The sequence below is a fragment of the Vigna umbellata genome, chromosome 11, assembly GCF_029865625.1.
Source record: "Vigna umbellata cultivar VRB3 chromosome 11, Vumbellata_1.0, whole genome shotgun sequence".
Lineage (NCBI taxonomy): Eukaryota > Viridiplantae > Streptophyta > Magnoliopsida > Fabales > Fabaceae > Vigna > Vigna umbellata.
Window position 1 is genome coordinate 26,539,823 of NC_142175.1, and position 23,987 is coordinate 26,563,809.

The following is a 23,987-nucleotide window of genomic DNA, read 5'->3' on the forward strand; positions in this document are numbered from 1 at the left end:
AAACCTCGATAATTTGTTAGGTACTGTTGTTAGGTGGTGGATGCAACTAGCAAGTTGCAACAACCACCATGTTCATTGAAATCACAAAAAATTGTATTATTTACTTAATGAAATTACTCGTTCGTTTAAATATAAAATTTGTTTAAGTTTTAAAAATATTTTAAATTAAAATTAATAAAAAGTATAAGAAAAAAAAAGATAATTCATTAGACGGTCATTTACTTCAAGACCCATGAGGCTAGCGGGTCTAAAAGGTCATCCGAGGAAGCAAGGGTAATGATGTCTTTTCACGTTGAAAGATTAATGGAGTGAAGTGGAAGTTGGCGTCAACCAACAACCCTGCCACGTGGCACTGCATTAAATATCGTTTCGCTTAACTCCAAAAAGCTCCCACTCACATCACACACCACCTCAACAACTCCTTTTCCTCTCTCTCTTTCTTCTAGTTTTCCTTTCTCTCTCTTCGGTTCCCAATTCATTGTACACTAATCAGAGCACCGTTCACCAATGGCGTTTCTGCTGCATTCTTAGTTTCTCATTTTCCTGTTCGCAATTTCGTTCGTCCCGTTTCTTCTCAGCGTGCGTTTGTTCGGTTCCGTTGCAGCAATGGAGTTTGAGCGCCCAACCGCCGCACCGCTCAACTCCGCCATGACCTACGACGAGGCCTCCATGGAGCGCAGCAAGAGCTTCGTCAATGCCTTGCAGGTTTCCTCTCTCTTATCTTTTCTCTTGCTTGTTTAAATTTCAGATCTAGGTATGTTTGGTTGACTTTGTTTCCGGCTTCCGGTTTCCTTCTCAATTAGGTTTGTTTTTGCGATTCTGGTTTAGTTAACGCAGGAAAAATCGGTCGCCGTGAGTATCAATTGCTAATTCAGTAGTTATCAAAACTTATTGGGAGTTAGCCTTATCGAGTCAGTGATGCTTGACAATGACATAAGAATAAGGATTCTTTTGTGTTGTGTGACAACCAGGGGATGGAACTATTAATAAAAAAATTTAGATGCTGTTGCAGAGAAAAGCTATTATGTCGGCTTGAAATTTTTTTTAGCTTTTTAGTTAAAAGTAAAGCTACTGGGGCCAATGGCGGAGCTAGATGGTTTTAATTTGGCTGGCCAGATAGATAAAACACTGTTAAGGAAGGACTTATTATTCCATTAAAAACAGAGCAATGCTATACCCCGTCTGATTTTTTAAATTGTCCGGTTTTTGGATAAATTTTGTTTTTATTTACAGTCCTTCAATTAATTACTCTTTTACCAATTATACCCTTCTGTTTCTTAATTTTTAATTAATTTACTCAAGAATTTATTGCAAGATGGGAAGAGTAAGGAGTAAAACAGGAAACTCCACTATTTTATTAAAATAAAAAAAATAATGTATTTCTCGGTTTTTAGAAAACAATCTTAAAATCAGATAAAATCTTAAAATCGTCGTAACTAGCCTCTGATTTCCTTAGAGCATCTCCATTGCACGATATATATAATTTGAAAATTTTCAGAGGTAGACTTTGATAAAAAAAATAATGATTTTGTAGGATGTGAAGGTAAGTTTACATGGAGTTTCTATATTTGAATAAAGCAGGATGTTTTGATTGGTGAGCTGAGTGGAAGAGAGTTTAAAATAATTTAATCAGTTTAGTTCATGGTGAAGAAAGAAAACGAGAAATTGAGTTCCAGGAAGAGGGAAAGCTGATGGAAGGATTTGACTGTAGCAATTAAAAATGTAAGAGATTTAGTTTCTTCCCATTACAGTTTTACAGAAGCTATGATATTCTTACGCGTTTTACTTTAAATGTTGAATAAAAGAGATGGCTTGAATAAAGCCAATGGATCAAGTCTAAAGGTGGTTAGTTGTAAATCTGAATGGTACCACTTTATGCGGTTAATTAAGTTAAGGTCTAGCGAATACTTAACACTTTTTTAGATTAACATATCTTCTAGTGGAATGCTTGATTAGTTTCTCTTTAGTTGTTGTGGTTATTGTTTTAACATGCATAAATACTGATATAATCTTCATATTGTGATCATTTCAGGAACTTAAGAACCTAAGGCCTCAACTGTATTCTGCTGCAGAATACTGTGAAAAATCTTATCTCCATAGTGAACAGAAACAAATGTAAGGATTCTTTTTGTGAATGAGTTGTTTTATTCAATTGTTCGTGTTGGCCTCCTTACCACATTTCTCTTTAGCCGGTTTTCTGTGTGTGGTGATGGACTTTTCTTCTAATTGATTCGTTCGAGAAATACAGATGTTATGAATTCATTTCTTTATATCCTGCTTGGGTGTTTTAATTTTTGTCTAGCACATATGTATCCCATCAAATGTTACATGTATTTTGTTGGATAAAGAGAATGAATGAATTTGGACTTGTTTCTTTTCATTTCAATATGATGATTTGTAATTACAAACTTTGGATGGTCTGGAAAGTGGAAAATAAAGAACATTAACTAATTTTTTAATCGTTTTATTGGGTCTCTAAACCTGACCGTTTGAAAAGTATTCCCATTATATGTTTGCGGATGTGCATGCAGAAACTTCATTATAACGCATGGTCATGTTTCAACCATGAAATTGGGAAGAATGAATGTTATAATTATCCTGGAAAAGGATTCTTGATTTTATGTCCTTAAAATAATTTTCTGAGTTGTTCATTTAACTGTTTCTAGGAGTTTCAATGGGGAGAGTTCTTTTAATATTAAGCTCCATCCATATTTTCTCTCTGATACAAATGAATGTCACTGTCACCATTTCCTTTCCTTTGCCCATGTTATTATTTTTGGGCTGCATGGAAAATTTTCCTTACGTTATTAATATTTACGCATTAGGGTTCTTGACAACCTGAAAGATTATGCTGTAAGAGCCCTTGTGAATGCTGTTGATCATCTAGGAACGGTTGCATACAAGTTAACTGACCTTCTTGAGCAGCAAACATTAGATGTCTCAACCATGGATTTGAAGGTCGCTACCATAAATCAGGTAATTACAATTTTTTTGAGATACTGTGCTTTAGAGAAAAGGAAACAAGTGCCCCTGGAACATTCGTTGAGGAAACAAAGTATTTCAGTTTTTAGTTAGAAAAAAAAAACATATATTTCAAAGAAAACAGAGAAGTTCTTTAATGCTTCCCTTTATGAGTACTTGAAAGCATTTAAAAAAGTAAATTGAGCAATACCCTATGTTATGACAGACAAATCAATTGGAATTGAAATAACATGTTTGCTTACTAGCAGAAACTTCTTACCTGCCAAATCTACACTGATAAAGAAGGTCTACGGCAGCAACAACTGTTGGCTTTCATTCCTAGACATCATAAGCACTACATTTTGCCAAGTATGCCTCACTGCTTTAATGATCATCTGGAAGTGTAATTGTTGGAACTAAAGAACAGTAGCTTTAGCTTTTACTAATGGTTCTATATGTTCGTTTAACCTTGCAAGCTAGATTCTATCAATAAAAAGGTGCATTTCAGTCCACACATCCAGATTGATGCAAGACAGAATCTATTTCAAACCAGAACCCGTTTACAATCTTCAGGTGTGTTATGGTGAAAGTGTTGTCCCATCTAGAATTTTTGCCGTTATTTTATACATGTTCTGTATTTTTTCTGGAAGTGAAATTTATATCATTAATCCTAACATTTATAGTTCTAAATCTAGGTACCCCTGCAGCGAAAACTCTTTCATGGCATTTAGCATCAGAGACAAAGTCTACCTTAAAAGGGTCTTCTCATGCCTCCCCAAAGTAAGTTTTGGAATTTAATAGTATGAGACTACCAAACTGCTGCTTTTTGTGTTTTCTACACTCCGTAGATGCCATTATCATATCGAACCTACTTTTGTAGCATCGAGAACCCAAAATTTTCTGCCAAGGCTTCTGGAGTCTTCCATCTTTTAGGTTTGTGATATAATTGTATCCCTTTTATTATGTAATAATTAAATTCAGTTCGATTAAAAAATGGTGGTTTCTTAATGTAGAAGTCATAGATACTTATACTTCACTGTTATGTGCCTGTAGATAATGAAGAGAACACCTGGATGAAATCCTCACCAGCACAAACTCACTTTCCAAATGGAGTTCCTCCATCTAGTACACCTATTCATACTTTAGGTGGTACGCGCAAGGTAATTTTATATTCATCAAAATTGCAAATGCCCGGTGAAGCCATACTTGATTGTCAACTTGTGCTTCATATACGTGTGTTTTTTCAAATAGTTGCAAGTGTTATAAAGCCTGTTTGTTAATCTTTAAATGAAATTGTTCGTCTGGCACATGAGTTAAAATGAAAGGTGTTAAATTGTTATGAATGTCACCAAATAATATGCTGGGGAATTTTTCAGTAATCTCGACTTGTACAGCGACTCATTTCGGTAGCTATATGAATATATGTGCAGTATAAGTTTACATTTCTGGGATAGGACAAAGAATTAATGTTCAATATCTGTGTGTTGGAAAGCCACCTTAAAGGATGTGATCAGAAAACATAGGTTACATCTAATAACTAAACTAAACTTCTATTGGAGATTTATTCGACAGAATGAAGTTTTACGAAGTCAATGTTAAGGATTTGGATCAGTTTTTGTTTAGTTTTCTAGATTAGCATTAACTAATATTCAGTCTTGGCGGGTTTGTAAATTTTCTATAAAATTGTCATTCTGCAGGATGCATTGGAGGGTTCGAAACCGTTGACAGCATTCAGGTCATTTGACAACCCAAATCGGCGCGAGGTTGTCCAAGTCCCTACTAGAAGCAAGAGTGTGCTATCAGCTTTCTTTGCTAAGCAGAAAACACCAAAGTTGAAGGCCAGTTCTTTCTTATGAGTACACTCAGAATTAATTAGTCTCTCATTCAAACCTTTGAATAATGATCCTGTCAGTAGCAGCTTCCCTTTCAATGATAAAGGCCAGGATCTTGGTCTTCTACTCGCTCGCTCTTACTCTTCTCAATTGTCATCTATAGTGTTCAGGCATCTCTAAAATGTATATTTGTGGCATGCTATGCAAAAAAAAAAAAAAAATACATTTTTTGTTCTTCAAGTTTTGATGTATCACCAAAATTTTAAAGATGGGGTCTTATTCCGATGTATTATACTCTTTACTAGTAAGGCAGACTATACTAATGTGGAATTTTTTTTAATCAAACTGTTCTTAAATCATACCGAATCTTTTTTCCTTTTTTATAATACCTTCATATATATATATATATATATATATATATATAAAGTGTGTGTGTGTGTGTGTTATAGTATATACCGATTGTGAGTATTAACTTTTGTCAGGTAACCTATGTGACTACTTTTTGTAAAATTTTTCCAATTGACTATATTTTATTTTTCATTTATAAGATTTAAAGTTGAAATGTTGTTCAAGGGGATTTAGTTTAAAATTGCTCAAATTATTGACGTCTTGGTTGACGAATTTAACTATGAGAATGTTTTCTTTAAGACAAAATTGACTTAAATAATTTCATAAAACTGGTTCAACCAAAATATTTTAGAATATTATTGATGTAAATCATTTCATAGGATAGAACTGATTCAGTTGAAATATTTACTAAGAGGTGAATTTGGTTCTTTGAAAACATTAAGCTTTATATAAGTATTACATAAGCAATGATTAGATTGAATCGAATCTAAAAACAGTTTCATTTGACTAAATTGTTTATATAAAATGATTTAGTTAATTTTTAAAAAATTCAAATATTGTAAAGTTTTCATTTTATTTTATTTTTCCATTTTGTTATATTTTCTTCATGCGATTGGACATAGACTAATTTTCTTGAAATTGTTACTAATCTGATAAATTTTTATATATGACGACTTCAATTAAAATTGAAAAGGTTAAAAAGCTGTATATACGAAAATTAACTATATAATGCATTAACAATTAAGAAAAAATTGACAGATGTTTAATATTTCGTCGTAAGCGTTGAATAAAAGAGCAATAAAGAGTTCAAATTGTGACTTGTCATAAGGATAAAATGAAACATTTTTATGGTTAGGAGGAGTTTGGAATTTAATGGAAAACTTTGAAGTTAGAGAATGAACCCTTTTTAGCTGGCTTGTTTCCATGATTGAGCATTCAACAGCTGGCTCCTTAGGGTAGGGGTTAACACGAAAAAATCAACATTTCATCTAATCAAAACTAAATAATTAAAAAAAAATGCGTTTGCCGGGAGTCGAACCCGGGTCTATTGCTTGGAAGGCAATTATCCTAACCGTTGGACTACAAACGCTGGTGATGGAAGTTTTGTAAATGTTTAAATATTTTACTTACTATTTAGGGAGGTCAAGAAGGAAGATGCTAATTGGTGTGATTTGGTCAAATGACGTGTTGATCTCTGTATATTTTATGTGTTAGAAAAAGATAAAATATAGTAATTGGTAAATTACAATTTTACTTGTTCTTTAATTTTTATCCGTAATTTTTTTTTTAATTTTACTCTTTCCATTTAAAAAATTAGCATTTTTTTATTATAATCAAATTTTCAAATGTTTTTTTTATGATTAATTAATTAAACAGTTTTGTGGTACCTTAAATGGGATTAACGGATATACAAATCAATTGAAAAAAAAAAACTAGATAAAACATGTGAACAAAATAAAAAAAAAATATATCAGAATACATATTTTCTCAAATATGAGAATTAAATCCTGTAAAATAAAATAATCAAGATTGAAAATTACGAATTAAATGAATATTAAAATTTTAATTTAGTCATAATTATATATAAAATATGATTATTGTTCTAAAAGAAGTTAAATTTTAATTTAAAATTAACAAAAATAGTTTCTTCCCCTAAACTTACGTATGATTTAGATTATTCTATCCAATAAATCCAATGCCTATCTCTTAACATTTTTAAACTAACATAATATACTCTTATCTTCGTAAGGGTGACTGGACTTATTTAGTGTTTTTTAATAAAAAATAAATAATGTAATGCATATTTAATTTATTAAATTCATTTGTATGTATATCAAAAACATGTTTATATGTTTTATAAATGTTAATGTTTCTTATTCTTTTGAACAATCTAGATGGGTATTTTGTAACCAATTTGTGACTACATTAAATTGATCAGTCAAATTCAAAACTAAATAATATTTCAAACGACTTCAGAATTATTATCCAAGTTAGTCTTGGAAACAATAAATATTATTTTGATATAGTCTAATTTGAATAATAAAAAAGAAATAAGAGACATAATTATCAAAATTGTATATATTAAAGTTGCTAAATCTTTTTTTGTATTTGAATTATGGTGATATCACTAATAATAAAGATGAAGATAAATGTATGTGAATCAATTATCAAATAATTCACAAAAATAACTAATTAATGAAGAATGACATTAAGTTTAATGAATTTAAATTTATTTTTTATTCTCATAAATATGATACATAGATTCAAAGATTCATAATGAAAATATATTTCATATTATAGAGTATTACACATGTTTAAAACATTATTAATTTTTTCTAACATATTTTCGATATATTTATTATGTTAAAGAATTACCTATATTTAAAGTATTATTTCTTTTACATATTTTTTTTCTTTTTATGAATTCTAATTACTTAGTCATATAATAAAATTAATTTAGATAAATATATTATAGTTTTATTTCTTAAATTAATGTTATTTAAAATAATATATTTTTATTAATAATAAAATATAAAAACAACCGTGATAAAATAATGTTGTCTTAAAAAATTATCAATAAAAAAATATATTTATCATTTTTATATTAAATAATAATATAAATATTTTATTATTAAATATTATTTATCCTTTTAGTTAAAAAATAAATTGATTTTATATGATAAAATCTAACATTAATAATATGGACATAAATGTAGGACCTAGAGAGAGAATATATTAATATAATAGAGAAATGGATTAATTTAAGGAGAAGAGTTTTTTCTTTATTTTATAAAATTTTATCAAGTTCTGCTCAATTTTTTTAAAATCATTTTCTTTATCTAAAAACCTTGTACTTTACCCTTCTCCACTTCTCCACTTCTCCAGATTCTCTCTAAACTTTTTCTCAACTGAGCTAGTGGATTTCCAAATAGGTGGTGTACAAACATCCAGGGTCTTAACGAGTGAAAGTGGTGTGAGCCTTTAAGGTTTACACAAAGTAGAAGTGAAGGAAAAATGTAAGTTGTTAAAAGAGAAGGGAGGGGCCATGTGTGATTAAATGAAATTAGAAATAAAATTGAACATGGAAAAGGTTGGAGTGTTACGTATGCTATAGGAATTCTTTCGGTTTTAGTTCAGTTTTGTGATTTTGTATGCTATATAATAATATATTATATAAAGTTATCATAATTGTTATTTGATTGGTATTCTTATAATATTATTTTATGATATTAGTTATGGAGTTACAGTGGTGTTGTGATATTTTAAATAGATGACGTATAATATATTTAATATAAGGATTTTAGAGAAGTGTAATATCTGTTTTTATATATAAATCTTTTGAAATATAATTAAATATTATATTATAGAAAGTTAAGGCAAATTAGGATAATATAATAAGAAGTTTGTTTTGGGGAATCTATATAGAAACTGAATAAACTATAAAAGTATAAAATAAATAAAGTAAATAGTTTTAATGTTGGAAAACTTATTTATTTAGTGTTAATTAAATGGTGGTTTAGATTTTATGATGATATTATGTACTTAATTAAATTAATTTTATTTGTGGGGATGTATTATTTTACAAGAAATTGTAGAGTTTTGTGGTGTGATCGAGATAACATGACAATATTGTCTATTTGAGATGATTTTCAGTTTAGTGTTATGTTGTTTGATTGACAGAGTGTAATGTATGTTTATATATTTGGATTGTGTGACTTGAAAGAACATGACTGTGAATTAGAATGATGTAATTGAATATGATTTGGAAATCTCAGGGTGAGATGATTGGAAGTGGTTGTAGATGTTTTGTTGTCTTGTATAAATGTATGGAGCTTTGAAATGGTAAGTCTATCCCTACACTCTAAGCACTGTTCATGCTCAAATAGAGAAGAACGGTGTGAGTGGTGAGAGTAGAGGGAGGTCCTCATCTATAGTTTTAGAGTTTAGACATAGACTGGTGTGAGGATTTACCTTGCATAGTGTTGAGGAGGACCAACTGAACTATGCAAGTGCAAAGACGACCAATAGTTCAACAATTATACAAATCCGGATGAGTCGTGTTGAGTACTTAATGCATGGTTTGAATGGATATTCTTTGATTGTTTTTTATATGTAACTAAAAATGATGATATTGATGGATTATACTATATGTATGTTGCTTGTTTATCTAGTTCACCCTTACTTCTTTGTTCTGTGCTGTTGAGGAGGTACCCCTGGAACAAGCACTGGAGGACGCCGACGCTGCACCTTAGACTCCTTAGGATTCATCTTAGTTATCTTATGTTATTTTGAAATACTTCTTAGGTTATTTTGAAATACTTCGTTATAATTAAAAGTTTTAAATTAGACAATACTGAATGAGTAATCATGTACCTAATCTCAAGTTCACTCCTAACTATTCTCCTTTATTATAACATGTGGACACCTATATTATATGATTGTGTTTAATATATATTTGGGATGTCACAATAAAACTTCGTATACAATTTTAAATAATTATATTTAAAATAGAATAAATTAAAATATTATATTTAATAATTTATTTTAAAGGTTGAAAAAATATATTTGCAATAAAAAAGCTATACTACTTAATATTATTATTTTTGTTTTATTTAATAGATCCTTTCACAAGTTTAAAAAATATATTTGTAATAAAAAGATAGTATTTCTTAATATTATAACTTTTGTTTTACATTTTCTAATTCATTTTTTACTATTTTCAACTTCAAAATATAACAACTTATAATTTTAGTAAGTTCAAAATAAAAGATAAAAACTATGATATTAATTACTTTAAAATATATCAATAATTTATTTATATTGTCACTAGATGAGTATAACAAAAAACCATTAAATAAATCTAGCAATTAGACGAGTGCATTCATATATTAATGAGATGAGTTTAACAACAAAAAGTAGACAAGTCATTTCATTAATTGATTAAACAAATATAATAAAAATTATCAAACGAGTCAATTTAAACAGTAAACATTAATCGAGTTTGTCCATACAATTAGATAAGTATAACAAAAATCATTAAATGAAACATTCTATACATTGGTTACACGAATCTAAAAATATTCATTACGGAAGTCTATCAACATATCCTCTCATATGTAACAATACATATTAGAGCAATATATCTATACACTGATTTGTATTTATAATAGCATAGTCTATTCAGTATATTTTTAAAGAGTTTAATTTATAATTTTTTTATACGTCATATCTTTTTGTACTTTTACAAAATTTACTAAATATATTTTTATATTTACTAATTTTTTTAATTTATAAATAATTTTTCAAGTCGATTTTATTTAAAATTTAATAATAAACATTATAATATTATTATTTTTTCTCAACCTCTAAATATATTGTAATATGATATATATAAAAATATTTTTAATATTAAATATATTTAAATATTTTTAATATAATATATATATTTTCTTAAAAAATCATCATAAACACACGTTTAAAACTAGTTTTTGTAAAAAAAAATACTTATCATTCTCTATAATTTTCTTCTGCAATTCAGTAACACGGTTATTTTTACTCTATATATTTTACTGTTTAATCATCTTCATTTTTTTCTGGTCGTAAAACATTGTACACAGGACTTGGATTTGTTTCCAGAATATGTATATATAGAAGAAGACCAAAAGAACCAATCCCACGTGACAGTTTCATATGTACACATAACAGGACCTGCGACACCGACATCCATGGCAGACCATATTAATAACTACATTTATTTTTGGGCTTACTTCTACACACACACACATATATATATATATAAACTTAACTACATAGTTTATTTTGATGGTTTTATTATTTAATTTTGTTTTCACATTTATTATCGTTATTTTCAATTTTTGCATATTTTTTCAATCTAATAGTGTAACAAAATATCTACAAGTTTACGTAAAATGATGTGATTTTATCATTTCTAACCAATATTTATTATTTTATTACTATAACACGATAGTATAAAAATAAATGAAACTCTATTTATTTATAGTTTTTCATTACTTTTCTTTTCAGACTCACTTCTACTCTTACTCTTTGATATAGTTAGAAATTGTAGAGATTATTTTGACCAAAGCTAAGAGTGGAATTAGAAAAATAAAATAAAATAAATAAGTGAAGTATATGAATTACGGTGAAGGGTCACTCTCTCTAGCGAGCCAAAGACAAGGGCAATATTAATTATAATGGATGATAGAGAGTAATTGTGATGATGATTGATAACGATAACGCCCTGTTATGGTAATAAAGCAAGTTATTACCTACACAAGCATTGACAGCGGAAGCAAGTCTGGAAGATATATACTTATAGAAATATTGGTTAGTGTATTTACTTTGTTTATTTTAAGAGAATAAGAACACATCCTTTGTTTTATACTCTGATTTGTATCACTTTCATTGCTTACGTGTGGTCTTTAAAAAAATTAATATAATTTTCCTACCATGATTATGCCACCGGAAATATTTATATTAGATACTCGTGTGCATATATCGTTTCATAAGATTTTAAGATCTAATCTTTTCTTAACAAGTCGTGTAAGAAAAATAAAATTTGGTTGAGTAATCCTTCGTCTAACTTTTATCATAATACATGTAAAGAATGATATGTTTAATAAACAACAAATCTTGTTAAGATAAATTTTAATAATGGTTCTGATATCATGTTAAAAGGAAAATTGTAAATTTAACTCAATCTCACAAAATCGATTTGTAAAATGAGATTTGCACCCACTTATATACTATAAATTAGTTTTATTTATAGTAAATGTAGAATTCTAACGCACCTTTTATGCTAAGGTATATACATTTTGAATATGAAACTAAATATTGATGAATGGTGATAGTGAATGGAGCAATATGTTTAGCAAACAATAAATCTCACTAGGATAATATTTAACTTTGATACCATGTTAAGAAGTGAGCTTTAAACTTTAACTTAACCTCTCAAAATTGGTTTGTAAGGTGAGATTTGTATGCACTTATATACTATAAATTAATCTTATTTTAGTTGATGTAAAACTTCCAACAATCGAAATTATATTTTTCCAATTGTTGATCGATTAAATTTTTCTTATCAAAAGAATAAGTAAAAAGTAAAAAAATACTTGCAAAAATAGTTTTATATCACAACTTATTATGTTAGTTATAATTTATCCGATAAAATCAGTTATGTGCTAACATATCTCTAAATAATATAAAAATTTCTATGTTAATTATCACTAGAACCCAAATAAAATTTGACTAGCCATAATTTAAATTTTACTTTTTTATATTTTATTTAAATTTTATTTTAAATTTTATAAAATATATTTTTTAAATATTTATGAATATATGTGTCAGAACCAGTAAAAAGCCACGCACGTATCGTTTTATTGGGGTTCACGTGTCAAGAAGAGGGCTCGACACTCAGATGACGAACGCCAGGTGTCAGGCGAAGCGGATCCGAAGATCAGTTAATGGAAAGCAGGTGTCAACAAAAGATGGGACGTTCGTTTTGAAGTGTGAAGCAAAACTTGGATTTTCAGAAAATCCACTCCACTCTCTGCATGCACCCTCTTTCCAAATTTCTGAAGAATCCCATTTTTCTCCTCCTTCTCTCTACCTCCTCTTCATCTTCTCTCTGAGAAAAACACTCACTTTCTCTCCTCCGATCACTATTCCGGCACCGTAGAAGCACTTCCGACGTCAAGAGCTTCCAGATAAACCGTTCGGTTTGTGAAGCTGGGCTGGTAAGTCTTTCTCTTCACTCTGTCGTTCGTTTTCCTAAACATGCAAACCCAGTTCTGGGTTCGTATGTTGATAACCATTCTTAAAATGAGTGGTTCTGATAGTGTCAGGTTGTCACTTGGTGTAGTTGAATTTGTCGAGCGTTGACGGTAGAAGAACCTGTAGTGGTGCAATTGTATTTCTGCGTCTAGGAACGTTCGGTCACGCTCAGAGGTAAGGGAAGCTTATTTAATTTAATTTGTATGTTGTTGTATTGTATGAACGTTCGTTATTTGACTGAATGATTTTGATGAATGATGATTGATATGATTAGATTGCATGAACGTTCGTTTGTTTAATGAGTGGAAATGAAATATGATTGAGTTATGTTTTAATGCATGAAAGATATGAACCTTATATGATATGGATTTTATGAAGTATGAAAGTTGATCATGATATGAACGTATAAAGTTATGAAACTATATGTTAGAAAGGAGATAAATACAAATGAATTCTGAATATGAAATTTCTCATATGAAAGTGTACGTTCGTAACTGAACGGTCTTTGACCGTTCGATTCTTCTGGTAAATATAGTTGAAATGGGATTCTTTCATTTGGAGAGAATCCTAGTTGAGGACGAGCGTCCTCGTGTGGTAATACTATGCTTGAGCGTTCGGCCAAGCACAGTTGTATCTGAGTATCCTGTGATAAACTAAATTTCTATATGTAACGGTATATTTTGTTGTTCGTAAACACTGCTTCGATAGTATCTTATTATATTTATTAAGCCTTTTATTATAAGTTCATTAGTGCTCGGTCTTACACCAAGCGCTCGTACTGAGTAGTGCTTGGTCTTACACCAAGCGCTCGTACTCGTTTCTTATATAATCTATATTGATGAAAAATAGCGATCGTCTAACTTCAATAGAATTTTCTTCTCTACCGTGCTCGGTCATTGACTGGCATTCGGAATTCTTGAATGTAAATTTAAATAAGCTAAATATTCTTAAGCGTTCGGTTTCTTCAGGTGAATCCTTCTAAGTATTCTACTCTGAAAGTCTTGAAGTGTATACGTCCATTTGGTTCCGGCTTAGAGCTTTAGTATTTGGCCTAGTTCTTTCTGCGTTCGGTTAGAACTCTCAAGGGCCAGTTCATCTAATTGACTCACTTTGTAAGTAATGTCCGTTCTAGTCATTCTTGCGATATGCAGTTGACCTTGGTTTCTTTCGTAATCCGATAGTAAACCTCTCGGTCTTATTCTATTCTAGAACTGGAGACCTCTCTGTCTCGTTCCAAGTGTTCGTCCTCGTTCTGAGTGAGGATTGAACGTTCGGTATCGAGTATCCGTAAGAATTTTTGAACAAAGATGAAATTTAACTTATTGGTAATGAAAGATGAATTTGAGAAAAGTGATAATGAAAGATGAAATTGAGAATGATTATGAATGAAATAGGAAGAGAATGTGATATGAATGAAATGATGTGGATTTGAACGAGCGTTCCAGGGAGGAACGACTCTTGGATGAATACTGGAATTAGTAAAATATGACTGTGGGCATGCTAATGCTGGCGGTTCATCCTGATGTTCCGTGAGTACTCGTCCTCACGTAGAGGAGGGTAGGTCATGTGTGGGAACGGCAGGAGGTCCTAGTCCTTAGGGGTACTTTGGACGGAACGGACTAACCTCGGGTGGCAGCTGATGAGAGTATTCCAGTTACTACATCACCCGGGTGCACGAACGCCTATAGCTACGCAGATTTCATACAGTCCGGACAGTCAGTCTAGTGATAGGCTTGTGTGATACGTACGTTGAAATTCATCTGGTGTTGAATTATTTGAAATGTATGTTTATGCATGAATTAAATTACATAAGCTTACCCTGCGTTTCCTGTCGTGTCTGGTTTTGTACGTCCGTCCTTGTCATTGCAATGATCATCCGTGTGGATGTGAGCAGAAGGAGTCGAGCTGCTGGAAAAGGCGCTGAAAGAAGAAAATTTGGAAGAAATCGAAGTCAAGACCGAAGAGTAGGACGTTCGGTCAATAGTCTAGTTATAGTAAGGTGGACGTTCGCTCACTTCCCTTTTGTTTAAGTATGAACGATCGGTATGGTTATTTTGTAAACCGGTCGGATAGTTTGGGTAGCGATGTACGACTTAAATTTGTAACTCTTTCTGTAAGGCCGTTCGGCCATGAGCGTACGCTCGACTCTAGTGTAAGACTAATCTAAATTATTATTAATGTAATTATTCTATCTTATGGTTCATTACTGTATTTTTGGAATTTTATAATATGCAAATGTCCGAAGATTTTAAAATATGTATAAATATTTTTTAAATTCGTATCCGGTATCTGAATAATAAATTTATAACAAGCAATTTTTTTTTATTAAGAATCAAATAGTAAACACTGTTGGCATTGGATCTGACATGCTCTCATTTCTATTTCCACCACCTCCTTAATAATATTTTGTGTGCGGAGTAATATTTTCCATTACCACTTCAGATAATAATTTCCCTAAAACACAATCATAATTATCCTTGCTTCTAGGTTTGTTCCACACACCTATCCATGCATTTATGATATAAACAGGAAATTAGGAATATGCAATAAATCTCCAACCTCTCATCAAATCATCCAACTCAAACTCAATAGAAAAATAAGTAAAACCTCAAACATTAGATAATTGTGATATCAAAGGCACTGGCAAAGGAAGATGAGAAAAAATGAACTTAAATAATGAATTAGCATCAACAAGAACACCATGGAAATCATGAGATAGCAGAGTAAAGCAATAATACATACTAAAAATAAAGTAGAATAATAAAAACTTATGCTTTTGATTAATCTAAAAGCTAAAATAACGGTTCACATAACTAGTTCTGGGTAGCATTCACCTTGAATAAATTATGTTTAATACTTTATTTTATCTTCAGTTTCACTCGAAAATGTTAAATTAGTCTATTCTTTCAAAAATGCGTCAATTACGTCCTCACGTGATAAAATTTACATCAATGAAATCCCTTCCGTTAAATCCGTATAAACGGCGTTAATTATTTTTCTCTTTCTTCTACTTAGATAATTAACGCAGTTTGTACGGATTTAACGGAAATGATTTCATTAATGCAAATTTTATTAAGTAAGGACCTAATTGACGCATTTTTGAAAAGATGGACTAATTTGACATTTTCGAGCGAAAGTGGGGACAAAACAGGTATTAAGCCAATAAATTATCATATTGACTTTATTTGAAATTTCATAAAGTCTCTATGCAGATTTAGTTTCTGCTATAATATTGAGACTCTACCTATATGGAAAAAAAGCTCAATAATCAATCACATCAAAGGGTTTCAGAATACTTCATACTGATTTTTTTTTTCTACAACTTTTTCTCTGCACGCGTGACCCTACGCTTTTCACCCAATGCGCGTGACAAGATATTAGCATTTCATTTCCAAATAGGTAGCAGAACAAGATTTGTTGAAGTTTATTTAACACAGATATAGAACACTTTCATTTTGCCAAATAAATAAATAAATAAATAAAAAGAGCACACATTTGTAGTTACCCTTTCAGACAGCAAAAATATGGATCCATTTAATTTTCGTTTTGTTTTTCCTTTTTAATTTTTTTTTCAGATTAGATTCGTTTCGTTCCCGAGTCTTCAGCTCACTGGGCATTGTCTCTACCGTGTGCATCCACTTCCCACTCGTCAAATCTTCTTCTTCTTCTTCCTTCTTTCTTTCGTCTTAAGTAAATTCACTGAACAGTTCCCACCTCAAATCACCCAAATCCACATCAGAACCCAGTTTTCTCACACCCAGAATCTTTCTTGGTCTTTTTCTTGAATTCAAGCACAAAGTTTGGGTCTTTTTCAGCTCTGGTTGAATCCCCATTGAAGGGCAGGCGTCTGGGTGTTAGTCTGCATGCCAGTTTTCGCCCAAGTTTGAAGCTTTTTCCCATTCTGCTGCGACCCAATTGATGGGACTCTAATGGGTTCCTTGGAATCTGGGATCCCATTGAAGAAGGGGAGCTTGTTTGGTACTCAGTTTACTAGAAAAGAGAAGAATCCTTTTTCTCACAGGTTCAGATCGAGCTTTTCGAGGTTGCTCTTTAAGAAGCTCGATTACTTGCAATGGATTTGTACGGTGGTGGTGTTTCTGTGCTTGGTCGTTGTGTTCCAAATGTTTCTGCCAGGGTCGGTTGTGGAAAACTCCGATGATGAGTCCTTGAAAGCTGTGAGAATGCGGTCTGATAATTTGTTCCATTATGGAGAAATTCAGAAGGTTGTGTTGGACATTGGGGAGGATGCCCTTCTTTTGCCAATGATTTTGGAGAAATTTAGGAGAGGTGGTGGTGAGGGCATGGATGCGGGTTTGTTTAACCACACAGCGCAACATTTTGGATACAGGAAGCCTCAGCTTGCATTGGTTAGTTTAACCATTTTCAAATACTTTTTTATCCATTGGTGTTTTTAGGTTGTGCATGTGGTTCACTTCAGCATGGTTTTTATTATTGGGGGTAGGTTTACATCAATTTGGAACTGTTGAAGTTAGAGTCAAGTTTGTTGTTAAGTAATTTTTAGTGCTGTATGAGTTTTTCGTTATGGTTGATCTATGAAAATTTATTTCTCTATTAATGTGATTTTGATTTCTTTTGAAGGTGTTTGGAGAACTGTTGGTTGATTCTCACCAATTACTTATGGTAACAGTTGCAACTGCTTTGCAAGAGATTGGCTATGAAATCCAGGTACTCCGTTTACAGTTTGTTCTCGGCATTTTATATTGTAAAATTGTTTAGGGAAATTACAATGAATGGGGAGCCAGCTAAATCATCAATGTCTCTCTGAGTGCACTAGGGCTGGATAAATGTGGTGCTTTGTTTCTGGATGGACAGTATGTCGAATTATAGGAAAAGTGTTAGTTTGTTGTATCTGTGTTTACTTGACTATTGGCTTCAACTTTCAAATGCATCATAGAATCTTGGCAATCACGTATTTGAAAATCGAAGCAGGCTTACGGGTTTAAAAATGTAGATTGACGTCCTTAAGAGAATTGTGACTAGTCAAAGTGAGGCTAAATTATTAAGATGTTTTGCCGACATCATTTTTAACATTTATTTTCAATCAACTTTATGTTTATTTTAGCCCAGGTACTCTCTATGTTTTGCAGGTCTTTTCACTTGAAGATGGACCAGGGCATAATGTGTGGAGAAAGTTAGGAGTTCCCATTTCTATCGTCAGAACTTGTGATAAGCGAAACAACACTGTGGACTGGCTAAAGTATGATTGTTCTTCTAATTTTACTTCTGGACTAAGCGATTTGTATGCTGATAACAAAAAAGAATTTTGAATAGTTTAATAATTGAAATGTGTGGAAATCCGAATCAAATAGCAACTTAGGCTGATAAAATAACTGTTTCTTTAATCTTTTTGATGTTTGTATATCTTGTCAACATTGAAGCTAATGTCTGTTTCCTCCCAGCTATGATGGTATAATTGTGAGCTCTCTGGAAGCCAAAGGTGCCTTTTCATGGTATGATACTTGATTGTTGTTTCCTGAATCCCTTGCTGCCTTTGCATCCATGAATTGTATTTGAGGTTTCTGGCACGGATATCCTTTCAAGTAACACGAATGATTTTATTTTGTACAGCTTTTTGCAGGAACCTTTCAAGTCCATCCCTCTTATATGGATTGTTCATGAAAATGCTCTTGCTTATCGATCAAGGCAATATACCACTAATGGGCAGATAGAATTTTTGAACGATTGGGGAAGAGTTTTCAATCGTTCAACAGTTGTTGTCTTTCCAAACTATGCTTTGCCGGTAATATGTATGGGCCAAATTATTTATTTAATGTTTGATACACTGAAATCATACCTGTGACATGATTATTTTGTAATTCCACAGATGATTTACTCCACATTTGATGCTGGAAATTTTTTCGTTATTCCTGGTTCCCCTGCTGAAGCATTAGAAGCAGAAGCATTTATGGCCTTACATAAAGATAATATGCGTGTCAATATGGGCTATGACCCCGAAGATGTGATTATTGCAATTGTGAGCAGTCAATTTCTGTACAAGGGCATGTGGTTGGGGCATGCCATTGTTTTAAGGGCTTTAGAACCACTTGTGACAGATTTCCCTATTAACAAAGATAATGCCAGTGCAAGACTACGAATCATTGTTCATAGTAGAGAATTAACAAATAATTACAGCGTGGCTCTTGAGGTATATACCCACCTTATCTTTGATTTTTGGCTAAATAATTTGAAGTTTTCTCATCTTGTACTCTGTTACACTAGACCATGGCGCATAGCTTGAAATACCCAAGAGGTATTATAGAGCACATAGCTGGAGATTTGAATGCCGATTCCGTACTTGGCATAGCAGATGTAGTGGTATATGGATCCCTTCTTGAAGAACATTGTTTTCCAGAGATTTTGATCAAGGCTATGTCCTTTGAGAAACCAATTATTGCTCCAGATGTTCCCATGATCAGAAAATATGTAAGTTTTCACTCTAATCTTTTTACGTTAGCCATATCATGGGCCTAGATTGCTGGTTGTTACTTTTATCAATCTTTAATTTGAAGTGTCCTCCAATAATCCAGACTAGTTATTTCTTTTTTACTTTTACAATAACTCCCCTGCATCTAAAATGAAGAGTTAAAGTTTCTCATATCTTGTATTTCTGTGGAGAGTGCTGACTATCTTGTTGACATTAACTAGGTTGATGACCGGGTGAATGGCTATCTTTTCCCAAGGGATAATATCAGAGCTCTGAGACAAATTTTATTGGAAGTGATCTCAAATGGGAAAATCTCACCCTTGGCTCGTAACATTGCCTCTATAGGGAGGAACACTGCAAAGAATCTTATGGTTTCAGAAGCAATTGATGGATATGCATCTTTACTTCAGAATATTCTCAGGCTTCCATCAGAGGTTACTCCACCCAAGGCTGTTTCAGATATTCCCCCCAATGTTAAAGAGCAGTGGCAATGGCATTTATTTGAAGCTGTTCCGAATATGACATATAGTAATAGGACATTAAGAACTAGCATGTTTTTAGATAAATATGAGGGCCAGTGTAATCATTCTCATAAAAATAGATCCACTACGACAGTTGCAGCAAATGATATATTTGTATATAGCATATGGGAAGAAGAAAGATATACTCAACTGGCTCTTACCAAAAAAAGAAGGGAGGATGAAGAGGTGAGATCAAGGAATGCTCTAATTTATAGAAGAGAAATGCTGTTTCTTTCTAAAACATCAAATAACTTTCCTAGTACTCGTTATCAATGAAACACCAAGTGTTCAAATTTCTTAAGGAGGATTATTTGGAAGAATGATTAGGGGAATTTAGGATTATTCTTTATAAAATTTGGGTATTAAATCTTTGATGACTTTCATTTCTGGTGAGTTAAGCTTTTAACCCGTGTCGAGTTTTAATGCAGTTGAAGGATAGAACAGAGCAGTTTCATGGAACATGGGAGGATGTATATAAAAATGCTAAGAGGGCTGATAGAGCAAAGAATGATTTACATGAAAGAGATGATGGAGAGCTTGAGCGTACAGGACAACCACTATGCATTTATGAACCCTATTTTGGGGAAGGATCCTGGTCTTTTCTACATAAGAAAACTCTTTATCGAGGAGTTGGCCTAGTAAGTTGGGTGTTTTTGTATTATATTGTATTCTCATATTAGTCCACTTTTACCAGTGATTATAACACTTGATTTTCTGGTCTTGTGTATGGAAAAAGGCTTTATTTGACACCCCTTGTATTCATATGCAATGATAATAATGCCCCAAATATTCTGTAATAGTACTTAGTGCTTTCTCTTCTGAAAAATATAGTGATTGGCTTCTTATTTCAATCTGATGCTATGAATGTGCTGGATGTTTGCAGTCCGGTAAAGGTCGTAGACCAGGGAAAGATGATGTTGACGCTCCTTCTCGTCTTCCACTGCTTAATAATGGTTACTATCGCGATTTACTCGGCGAACATGGAGCCTTCTTTGCAATTGCAAACAGGATTGACCGGTTACACAGAAATGCTTGGATTGGATTTCAGTCTTGGAGAGCAACAGCAAAGAAGGTATAAATGATTGTTTTTTTTTCCATATCTCATTTCTTTGGTATATGCCTCTTGATATCCTTTTCCATCTGTCAATATATTTGTCTATTTAGAGGAATGTGTGTAAGGCTGAAAGATCGAAAGGTGACTTGAATGGAAATGATAAATTGGATTTCTCAAATCTGTCTCTTGTTCTTGCTTCTTGACATTTATTGTGGGGTTTTAACAGGCATCTTTGTCCGAAACTGCTGAAAATTCATTATTGAATGCCATCCAATCCAAAAGGTATGGAGATGCACTATACTTTTGGGTTCGCATGGATATGGATTCACGAAACCCTTTGCAAAAGGACTTTTGGTCATTTTGTGACGCCATTAATGCAGGAAATTGCAAGTATGGTCTCTTAAATCCATTCTGTTTTATCTTGACTACATGAAAGCTTGAGTCTTTAGACCCTTGCTTTCATTTTCTTTTACATTTTTAAAGATGTTGCTTGTTTTTCTATACATTTGTGTTTGAGCGAAGGTTTGCTTTCTCAAAAGCCATGAGGAGAATGTATGGGTTAAAAGACGATGTGGATTCTTTGCCACCAATGTCCGTAGATGGTGATACATGGTCTGTCATGCAGAGTTGGGCTCTGCCCACTCGATCCTTTTTGGAGTTTGTAATGTTCTCCAGGTATAAACTAAGTTCATTTCGCAAAATAAGAAAATTGATCTTTGTAACTTGTTTGAGAGTTAGATAACTTATGTAAACCACAATTTGTGCAGAATGTTTGTGGATGCAATGGATGCACAGATGTATGATGAACACCATTCAACAGGACACTGTCCTTTGAGTTTGTCAAAAGTAATTTTCTTCCTCAAAGGATCAAGTATATTATATCGTTGCTACTTATTTTTGCCCCCACTTGTGTAAAAACATGGATGAAATGAAATTGCAGGATAAGCATTGTTATTCACGGCTTCTGGAGCTTCTTGTGAATGTGTGGGCATACCACAGTGCAAGGAGAATGGTGTATGTGGACCCTGAGACTGGTCTAATGCAGGAACAACACAAGTTCAAGAGTCGCAGGGGTCAGATGTGGATCAAATGGTTCTCATACAGCACCCTTAAGAGCATGGATGAGGACTTGGCAGAACTATCAGATTCTGAGGATCCTAAGAGGCATTGGTTGTGGCCTTCAACGGGTGAAGTATTTTGGCAAGGTGTATACGAGAGAGAGAGAAGTTTAAGGCACAAAGAGAAGGAAAAGAGAAAGCAAAAGAGCATAGAAAAACAGAACAGAATGAGGAAACGTCATCGCCAACAAGTGATAGGGAAATATATCAAGCCCCCACCAGACGAGGAAAGCTCCAATTCATCCATGCTTGCAGCAACAGCATGATGATCATTTTAAAACCATTGTTTTGAGCAGTGTTCCTCGTAAAAAAAAAATTCATTTTTTCTTCTTTTTGTAATATTTATTTGATTTTGCTTAACATAGCTGTGGTTTTGGTTCAGAAAGGATGCATATTTCTGTTAAGGGTGTTGAGGGTACGTGAGAGTATGCATCCTTCTGCTCATTTCTACTTATAAATAGCTAATGTGTAAAGTAAGTATCTTTTGTTTTTTGACTTACTCTGTAATTCTATTCTTTCATGATGATAAATTCTTTTAGGTGTGGCAAAATTGTAATGTTGGTGGCTCTTACAATCTAAATGAATAATTAACTGCAGTGTTCTTACTTCACTTTTTTCCATGCACTGAGGGTGCAATAGTAGCTGCATCTAGCTCTGCAGAAATAGAACGAAACAGAATTGAATTAATATTAAACTGAATCGAACTTTTTTTAAAACGATTTAATTAATATTTTTCTTTAATTAAAATGAATTATTTTTTAAGAGCATTATTTAAAAGTTTTATTATTATTATTACTAGTGAAAATGTATATGCCCATTTACTGTGTACTTACTTTTATTTGTTATGATAAGAAACAATAATAAAGTGTAGTTAAATTTTGTTATAGATAATTATTTTAATTCAAAAAAATAGTTAAATTTAAAAATAAACAATTAAATTGAAAAAAATAGTGAAAATAAAATAGAGTTACTTTAAAAGGGTAAAGTCGATTTAAAAAATGTTATTTAAAAATTAAAATAGGAAATAAAATGTGGTCATCAAGAAAGAAACAATTCTTTTTATATAATAGTATGGATATAATGGTGAAACTATCAAAATGATCTAAATATTTACTTCTTATATTCAGAAGCATTGTATTTGACAAAATAATATTATTTTTGTGGTTTTCTTAACTTGTTGTCGGAGTCTAATTGGAATAAATGTCTATCTCATTCTTATAACAGTATTTGTGATTTAATGGTATTGATTCTGTTTTCTTTGTAAGCTTTTCTTTTGGATATGTTTTATTTTCCCTATGGTCATTCTTCTAAATTCTTCTAGATAGCCTTTAGTCTCTATCCTTTTCCTTTTCTGTTTTAGTGTTCAATTTTAGTAACTTATATTTTTTATTTTGTTATGTTATTTATCAAAAGAAAAACATTACATACGAAAATAAAATTAAACTATTAGAATAACACCAACATTTTTGAAAAAGAAAACCAAATCAAACAATATTTTTAACAATCTCTCCCAAACTAATGAATCCCCTATTAATACATCATAAGTTACTTAAATATTCAAATATAAGATATTACACTTTTATAAAGAGTGATAGAATTTAAATTTATCTAAGTTACACACAAATAATTAATCTTCCAACAGCGCCATATTTATCTGGATCCTACCCTGAAATAGTTAATTAAGGTTGTCAAATAACAATATAGATACACTTGAAATAAAATACACAGTCTATAAAATATTATGCATTTCATATTATCAACAAATTAATAAAAAATGAAAACAAATATCTCCTATCTAATTTTGCTATCTATAAATCAAATTTAACTTAAGAAAAAGTATGTATTTTGTTTTTAATTATTATTATGTTGGCTTGATTCTTAATTTTGTATTTTAATTTTATTTAAATTTTGAAA

The 23,987-nt window shown here is 31.7% G+C and overlaps 2 protein-coding genes and 1 non-coding gene across 4 annotated transcripts; 2 read left to right on the plus strand and 1 right to left on the minus strand.

Moving 5' to 3' along the window:
- The first annotated feature begins 411 nt into the window (after positions 1 to 411).
- Positions 412 to 5,152, plus strand: ABIL1 (ABI-1-like 1). 2 transcript variants are annotated; one of them, XM_088102671.1, is made up of 9 exons: positions 412 to 705; positions 2,033 to 2,115; positions 2,826 to 2,976; positions 3,231 to 3,330; positions 3,442 to 3,534; positions 3,657 to 3,741; positions 3,842 to 3,894; positions 4,015 to 4,121; positions 4,659 to 5,152. In XM_088102671.1, exons 1-9 carry the CDS (start codon positions 607 to 609, stop codon positions 4,815 to 4,817), a joined length of 930 nt encoding a protein of 309 aa, XP_087958797.1. In that variant the 5' UTR covers positions 412 to 606; the 3' UTR covers positions 4,818 to 5,152. The 2 variants fall into 2 exon arrangements, with proteins under 2 accessions (XP_087958797.1, XP_087958798.1); XM_088102672.1 differs by lacking the exon at positions 412 to 705 and adding an exon at positions 1,535 to 1,722.
- A 1,007-nt stretch (positions 5,153 to 6,159) lies between these two features.
- Positions 6,160 to 6,231, minus strand: TRNAG-UCC (transfer RNA glycine (anticodon UCC)). Its single transcript has one exon. It is a non-coding gene; the product is annotated as a tRNA-Gly (tRNA).
- Positions 6,232 to 16,424: 10,193 nt separating this feature from the next.
- Positions 16,425 to 22,683, plus strand: LOC148191377 (uncharacterized). The gene is made up of 14 exons (XM_088102296.1): positions 16,425 to 17,302; positions 17,535 to 17,621; positions 18,044 to 18,153; positions 18,356 to 18,406; positions 18,525 to 18,696; positions 18,781 to 19,101; positions 19,176 to 19,379; positions 19,602 to 20,087; positions 20,330 to 20,539; positions 20,785 to 20,973; positions 21,182 to 21,345; positions 21,478 to 21,630; positions 21,723 to 21,801; positions 21,896 to 22,683. The coding sequence occupies exons 1-14, from the start codon at positions 16,865 to 16,867 to the stop codon at positions 22,337 to 22,339; spliced, it is 3,108 nt and encodes a 1,035-aa protein (XP_087958422.1). The 5' UTR covers positions 16,425 to 16,864; the 3' UTR covers positions 22,340 to 22,683.
- Positions 22,684 to 23,987: the final 1,304 nt, after the last annotated feature.